Source organism: Aplysia californica, unplaced genomic scaffold (genome assembly GCF_000002075.1).
Source record: "Aplysia californica isolate F4 #8 unplaced genomic scaffold, AplCal3.0 scaffold00082, whole genome shotgun sequence".
NCBI classification, from domain to species: domain Eukaryota; kingdom Metazoa; phylum Mollusca; class Gastropoda; order Aplysiida; family Aplysiidae; genus Aplysia; species Aplysia californica.
In genome coordinates this window covers 378,125-386,514 of record NW_004797352.1, presented here as the reverse complement: position 1 = coordinate 386,514, position 8,390 = coordinate 378,125, and the positions used below count along the sequence as shown (strand labels likewise).

General features: G+C 40.9%; 1 protein-coding gene across 1 annotated transcript in view; it reads right to left on the bottom strand.

Annotated features, from left to right (window-relative positions):
- LOC101854399 overlaps window positions 1-2,930 on the bottom strand; it is a gene marked incomplete in the record, with an annotated part of 33,249 nt that extends 30,319 nt beyond the window's left edge. Inside the window, 2 exon segments of the mRNA XM_005094480.3 lie at window positions 909-1,104; window positions 2,299-2,930. Coding sequence (XP_005094537.2) covers window positions 909-1,104; window positions 2,299-2,385 — 283 coding nt within the window.
- Between the last annotated feature and the right edge of the window lie 5,460 nt (window positions 2,931-8,390).

Sequence of the window (8,390 nt, the reverse complement as noted above, 5' to 3'; positions counted from 1 at the left end):
GTTGTAGAGTGAATTTGATACTATTCAAAATTTTTATGTTAACTAGAAAAATTATTTTAGATCGAAAATGTATATATGTCTACACTGATTTTTAAAATTTTAACATTTTAAAGGCTAAAAGCTAACCAACCGTGCAGTAAACTTTTGCGAAAGTAAACAACTTGTGTTTCGCGCGCTCATATGACCTTAGCAGTTGCGAGCGCCGTAAAACCCCATACACATACCATACCAAAAGTTACTCCCACCCCAACCCCGGATGTTGTGAACTTGGTCAAGCAGTTCGAAATAGATTGTGTACTTTACTTGGTAAAGATACTTACTTTGCTACGTACTGAACTTCCACAGGGGTATTATCACGGGATTTCGAGAAAACAGCATGCTTCTATAATACCGTAATAATTCTGTTTACTGATGTTGATCGAAGATCGAAAGTCTGCATTTCGTTGGAAAAGTAGCAACAATTTTAAGGTTGCAAAGTAATACTGCTCATTTTCTACTCCTTTCTTTACAAATATTTTTCTAAGCCGAGAACCTTGCAATCTGCGCTTTCGTGTGTTCTAAAGGATTATTTGTTTGGTTGAAGTTAGTGCACCATACTTATAAATACATAAATATGTTATATTGCCGGTGGGCAAGGAAGAGAAGAGACTAAAATGTCGACCGACCTCATGGGCTCGAACCTCGACCTCATGTTCCTAACCTATACCTGGATCACTTGGAGGTGTCATCTCTGACTCAGGGGTTTACGAGTACTGACCCTCCATCCTTCACGGTCGTGAGGTGTCGTTGCACATTCAGCTATACCACATCCTATAACATCACAAAAATACGAGAGTGCAGTTTAAATAGGACATTCAGCAGTTCCAATAGACAAAGAAATGAGACATTATACTGAGTGTTATTCTTACCCGTCAGTGGTTCGTAAACTTCATCATCAAAGCAGGATACCACAGGTGTTGCTGTTGTGCTCAGTTTGTACCTTACAACGAATGTGGTTCTGGACGACCCCACTTCTCTCTTAGCAAAGAGTAAAGTAACGGGGCTTCTCACAGCTTCAGACCGTCTTAAAAGAGTCGCCAGTAAGTCAATTGTTTCTCCCTGGCTCTGGGCAGAATAATAATAATATTATGTGTGTCATTGTGGTGAACACAGGCGCTCGTCAATATATAATGAAATCGGAGAAACTGACATTTCTCCGACCTTCAGGGCATTTTCTATGAATTATAAAAAATCCTGACTCAGCAGCTTTCATATACATTCAGAAACTTAATATTTCTCTGACGAGTTTACTGAACAATGTTGATCAAAGGCACAGAAAATGCATATTTTGCAATTTCCAAGGACACTAAAGCTTTAAACATCATCTAACTTTGGTGGCCAATTTATCACTGATTTTTCCTCTGATACCAGGCGACACCCATCTCCTCCAATCGCAAATAAATATCTCAACTTCTACTTCTATTCAAGATATTATATGGGGTACATCTTTTTCATCAAAACAAGACAAATCGACAAACTTTACGATTGTACAAACAACTACATTTTCCTAATGATTGACGAGCGTGTCATTCCAATGAGTCGTGACACATATAGAATACGCACGCACGCACACACACACACACACTTGCACACACACTTACACACACACACACACACACATACGCATGAACACACGCACACACACACACGCAAAACACACACACACATACAAACGCACCCCCCCACACACACACACTACTCACGCACATACACACACACACACAAACACACACACACTTACACACACACGCACGCATGCACACACGCACACACACACGCAAGACACACACATACATACAAACGTACCCCACACACACACTACTCACGCACATACACAAACACACACAAACACACACACACACACACACACACACACACACACACACACACACACACACACACACACACACACACACCATTACATGACTTTCGCATTATATATTTTTGTTTTCGTTGGATCTGCATCGAATGTTTCTTGTCCCGACCTTTCAGATTCTGTTTCCAGGGCAAACTACAAAATGAGGTTGGTAACTGATCAAAAAGCGATCCTGCTTTTCGACGATTATACAAATGTTCGAAGCAGAAAAAAAAAGCCAATAATAAAATCAACCGCTTCAACATTTGGTTAAATTCAACCCCCCCCCCCTCCCCGTGTATACAAACACACAAAGGATAAATGAATTTTTTTTTAAACCGCGAGACTCTGTCAGAGAAAGCGCAGTCTCTCATGCAAGGTTGGCGTGAATGACCATCTCTCACCTGCAGGCTGGCGTCAATACCAAGTCCACACAATATCCCAAGACAGCTCGCCAGCATCATCATCGTCAGCCTTGTCACATCCGCCATCTTTACTTTCTGTCTTTGAACTAGAAGCGTTCGTCTTCAAAAGCTTGCATCTATGGTCTGAGTAGACTGTGCCATATACATATATCTTCTCTTTAAAAATGAAAACGTTTTAAAAAATTTAAAAACCTGTTCACGTAAACGTTTGATTGTGTCAGTAAAAAACACCACAGTATGGAATAGTATTAGCAGTAATAACAAAGATCCCAGATGAAACTTAATATAGTTGTTCGTTTACCAGCGAGCTATTCAGAGCAAGTCATGCAAGTACCTGTACTAGTATAAAGGCCTTGTAATAACATGACAAGACGCGTGTATTTTTCAGCTACAAAGCTGCTTACTTGCTCACGCTCATTTCGGCTGTCCTGTATCAATGGCAACTGTGGCAACTGCAGGGTTTCGGTGCTATGAATACTATGAAAGAAAGGGCTATAATGAACCGTCTACTCGAAAAATCCTACACACTTAAAAATAATCTATTGTCTGCGCTGGTGGCAGCTTCATGAATAGTTTCAGGCGTAGATCTACGAGTTCCTGATGAAAATGATGATTACCATAATGGAGCTGGCGGAATTTTAGTTGTCTACTAACCTTTCACGGAAATTCCACTAAGGCACTAAGGGGCAATAAGCCTGTTCCTGCAGCTGTAGCTTTATTACGTTATATCATCACACACCGGGACAGTGATTTAGACAATTGGACAGTGGTCTTAACCCTTTTGATACGACACGTTGTGCATTCCTTGGTATGTTTTTTTTATTTGTTGTTGTTGTTTGGGGTTTGGGGGGGGGGGGCAGTTTAAAAAAAATAATTTCTTAGTGAGTTTTGCGGCACTTGCAACAGAGACGGGATTTAAAAGAACCGGGTATTAACTGTGTCACTTGAGGGTAGCATAAAAAGAAAAGAAGAGAGATAAAACCGAATGAAATTTGGTAGGACAGAAGGAGCAAACCACACCAGAGAGAGCACCCACTAACATAAACAAGTGTACATGTTTTACTGCGCTCGCAACTGCATAAGGTCATATGAGCGCGCAGGACACATTTAAACATTTTCAGTTGGTGGGACATTTTGAATTTTGTTCAGGTGGCGGCCGAAGCCTTCTCTTATCGATTTTGGAACTCCAATGGATCTTTAACGAGCGCAACTTGCACAGGGACCTCCGAGATTATTCGCCCTGGTCCGAGAAGACTAGGTGTAGATATTTCCTTCCGTAAGATCAGGGGTGTGGCGGAAAGACAGCAGTAAGAAGGAGCCAGGGAGTAGCAGTAGAAAGAGTCAGGAGCCCAGAGGAGGGGGCAACGGAGCTGAGGGGTAGGGGCAGAAAATGGAGGCGAAAGCAGACAACAGAACATTGCTAGAGAGCAGGAAACGAGATGAAAGGAGACAATTGTTTAGGGAAGAAAATTTCTGTCGCTACCTGGATTGAACCCGGGACTTATTGAATGAGAGGCGAACACTTTACCCTCAAGGCTGCGAGAGCCCCCTCAGTTTTGGTAACTTCATAGTTAAAATCATTAAAACCGGACAATAAATTTAAAAAAGTTATCACGGTTCAAATTCATTCAAAACGTAGAAAATTCCACACAGCATGAAAAACAAGAAAAAAAAGCAACAATGCGGGTTTGCATACTCGACAGTAATAGGAAGAGAGATGAGTACCATGTTAAATAGAGTTGAAAGTGCTTATTTACTTTATACGATGTAGTCTTGTATTCTCTCCCCCCCCCCCCCCCCCCCCCAATCCATTTGCTAAAACGACTGTGCAATAACCATTGGCCAACCGCTTATTCAAAACTTTTATTTCTGTACCCCGATGGACATGCAGGGTTGCAGCCTGTCATTCACTAATGCCCTGTATCCTTTTGCAGCTGCGTGAACTGAGAGTAGATAGTTAAGGGCACTCGAATCTGTCCAAAACGACCATCCATTGTCAATGAGAAGAGTCGTCATCTCAGACAAATGATCCTCTTACACAATGTTGAAAAAAAAATGAAGGTGGAAACGAGAAGTGGTCCTTTATACAGGTGATTATTTTTCCTTGGACAGCTGGTCCTTAGAGCAGGTCCGACTATTTGTGTCTAGACGCGGTGGAATCAGGTGCTCGTCAGTTTTGGGCATATGAAATTATTGGCATCATCTTAAAGCTTGTTAATTTATCTTGCTTTTGGTGAAAAAATAGCCCTCTATCTTTAATAGAAGAAAAGATATTTGCGTTTGAAGGAGGTGGGGGTCGACTAGTGTCAGAAGTAAAATTAAAGGAGAAATGGCTACTTTAGTTTAGTGCATGACTTCTATAGATTGAGAGCCCTTGGAAACTGAAAAATTACGTTTTTTCGTGCCTTTAATCAATGTTTTTCAGTCTAATCCACACAGAAACGGGTTTCTAAATGGGCATAAAAGGTGTTGAGTGGGAGAAAACGAAAAAAAAAGTTCGATAAAAATTGCCCCCAAAAGTGACATCTCTTGGATTTCATTATTTTCCCGAGCGCCTGATTTCACCATGATGCAACAGATATTGTATATTTTCTTTTGCCTTTTCGACGGAGCAGGGACCTGATCCTCCTCCCACTCTGAAAAAAAAAAGGCAACGCTGAAAGCCTCCCTTGGCATGATTTGAAAGATTTAATATAATTATTTAAGGGGGCCCTCGTGGCCTAGAGGTTAAAGCGTTCACCTCTCATTCAATGGTCCCGGGTTCGAATCCAGATAGCAACGGTAACATTTCTTCTCTAAAATTTTCTCCTTTCACATCCTTTCCTGCCCTCTAAAAATGTTCTTTCGTCTGCTTTTATCTCCTCTTTCTGCCCTCACACCATCATGCACCTCCTCTGGGCTCTGGACTCTTTCTGCAGCCTTTCTACTACGACTCCTTGGCTCCTTCTTACTGCTGTCTGTCAGCCACACCCTTGATCTTGTCTTATGGTAGATAATAACCATATCTAGCCTCCTCATATAAGGACGAAAAATCTCGAAAGTTCCGTATGCAAGTTGTGCACGTTAAAGATCCCTTGGTGGTCCAAAATCGATAAGAGTAGGCTTCAGCCGCCACCCGCGCAAAATTTAAAATTTCATATAAACTGAAAATGTTTAATGGGTCCCGTGCGCTCATATGACCTTATGGAGTTGTGAGCGTCATAAAACACTTACCAAAAAATAAATATAAAAATTAAGAAGCAGGCAGCTTCGGCCCATCCTATCAGAGCCAGTCCCGTCGGCATGTGCGGTGTAGCGGTTAGGCGCCTCGTTGCTGCACACAGTAGACCCCGAGTTCGATTCTCAAGAAGGGATTACATTTTTTATCGAATATCTCAGTATTTCTGCTGGGATGTATCCTTCTCAGCCCAGGTTAGGCTGACCCAAACAGGCAGGGTGAGAGGCCCACCACCTAAATGATCTATTGTGTTGAAGGGGGCGTAAAATAACCAACATTAAAAAACAAACACAAAAAACCTCGGAGCAAGCGAGATACAAAATCTTTCCATAAAAACAGAATTGCTATATATATTTTTTTTAAACATGTATAAAATTACTAATGTCCTGTCTTGTGTGTGTAGTGAGTGCACCTAACGTTTGTAACATTCCATTGCCATTGTAAACGACCAAGACAAATACATTTCTCCCTGTGAGATGAAAATATTAAGACTGTCATTGTCATCATCAGATAAAGATCTCTATCCTTGAATTGAATCTGTGTCTTCCGCACGCCAGGCAAAGAGCTCAAGAATGACACAACAGAAATCGATGGGTTGGGTATCAATTTTTTAAAATCTTAGTTATGCCTCCTTCGTCTCATCTTATGCGTAATACTCAGAATCACAATGAGGTTGCATTTATCTATTTTAGGGAAAGTAAGTTTAGTTTTAGTAGAGGTTTTACGGCGCTCGCAACTGCACAAGGTCATATTATGAGCACCAGCAGAAGACTGGAGATGTTACAAGAGAGTAACAAACATAAAAAAGAAGAAGGGGAGATAAGGACGATAGATGTTTGGTAGGAAAGAAGAAGCAAACCACACCAGAGCACCCGCCAACCACCCACTTAGGGTAGGTAAGATAGAGTAATAAATCTTTGAGAAGAAACTGTTTATTATTCTTTAAAAGGTGCATCCGTCCTGTGTGCCCGTTCTGAAACCGTGTAATGTTTAAAATTTGAATAATTAAAGACAACTGGTCAGTCTAAGCTTGTTTTCTATGTACTGTACAAGCCTGCGTGTTTACGTTCACGTGTAATTCAGACCGACAGATCGGGAGACACACTTAGAGAGAGAGGGGGGGGGGGGGGGAGGGAGTCGACCCACAAATCAGTTAACGTGTCATTAAAAGTTTTTATTTGCATTAAATTATCTCATGGTCCAAGCTCGGTGAAAGTATAATCTTAATCTTCATTGCCAGGCGCTCTTTTCAGTGAATTAAGAGGGGACAGCTGAGATTAAGTTAATAAAAAAAAATGGGAATGCGTTTGATACAATGGTACAAGGGTCCTTTGAATAACTGGCCTGCTAAATCAAAGCAGAAGGAAAGGGAGAAATCTGCAACCTGCGTACACCCACAAGTTTAAAAACGAAGCGTTTAAATTATGTTCTGAATAATTTGTCAAACTCTTCTCTCTTAGACGTAGACTCAATGGCCATTGCAACATCTACAAAAGGGTCATTTTAATGCTTATTTCTTCTATACCTTTAGAAACATCTTCCCCTGCATGCAGAGACATTAGTCATCGTCGAGGCGTCGGTGGCCTATTGGTTTACTGTTGGACTCGCAACCGATAGGTCGTGAGTTTGAACCCCGTTAGGGTCCCGAAGTCGTGTCCTTGGGAAAGGCATTTTACCTGAATTTTCCTCACTCCACCCAGGTGGGATTGGGTTCTCGGTTAATAAAGCAGGGAAATATCTCGTCAGTTTGCGGCCATTGACCTTGGTCAGTTATGGGTGTGGTATTAAAGCTCTTTGTTTTACAAATCTCGGTTTATAGTCACTCAAACTCATTGCAGGCTTCTTTTTTCTTTGATTTTAAAACTTTGGCAACATAGTTGTCCCCTCTCAACCGACAGCCAAATAACCACCAACACAATCGATCCCACAACGTAAGCGACAATGAGCTGATCTCGAGGAGACAATCTCTGTGTTTGAAAAACACTTCCCTACCCTTCACACTCTTAAAGTACATGTATTTTTACATTTGTTCCTCGGGCACTCGAGCTTAATGGATTAAGACAAGGAAGTTCTTTTTAAAACACGAAAGCAAAAGCAACCAACATCCAAATATGCTAAAGGGAGGCCAAGTAGTAAAAAGCAAACAAAATGCTTATATGATACTAGCTGGGCCCCCTTTCGATGAAAGGAATGATCGGTGCTTTAGCATCAACTGAAAGTCATTGCCCTATTATAATTACACTCAACTGGAATGGAGCAATAAATCTTGAGAGATGCAAAACATTAGAAGATCCAGATATAGAGATGTATAGAATGATTCTCTATTCCGCTTTCGTGGTTGTACACTACAGAATTTAAGTGCGCACGGCAGGTGAACGGAAGCCTCACTTGTTTACAATGGCGTCTTAGAAGACGGACTTTCCTAAGATTAGATCAAAATGAAACTAATGAAAAACTGAAAATTAAACTACAGTGACTTCAGGCTCCTCAATAAAACTGAGCACCCGTTAAATGATTCTGAACAACCATTAATTTTGTCAAATTCGAAAGTTAAGTGGTTGGGAAGTTTTAGGCGGCCAAAGGGACGAACTTTCACAAATACAATATAGATTATTGCTTAAAATGTCTTCTGTCAACAAGTGTCTAAGGCTAAGGCACAAAAGCAGTCAATTGGAATTCAGCTCATGTAATTAACATGGCAAAATGCAAATGAACAAAACCCAAATGTGTTTATTTTTTAAACATTTTATCGAATTTGTTGAAACTTTGTTCCTGCAACTACAAACTTAATAGTGTCCTTTGGGGGCACAGCAGAGCTATTACAACAGCCAAAGAAGTTTTACTTAGGAGTCGG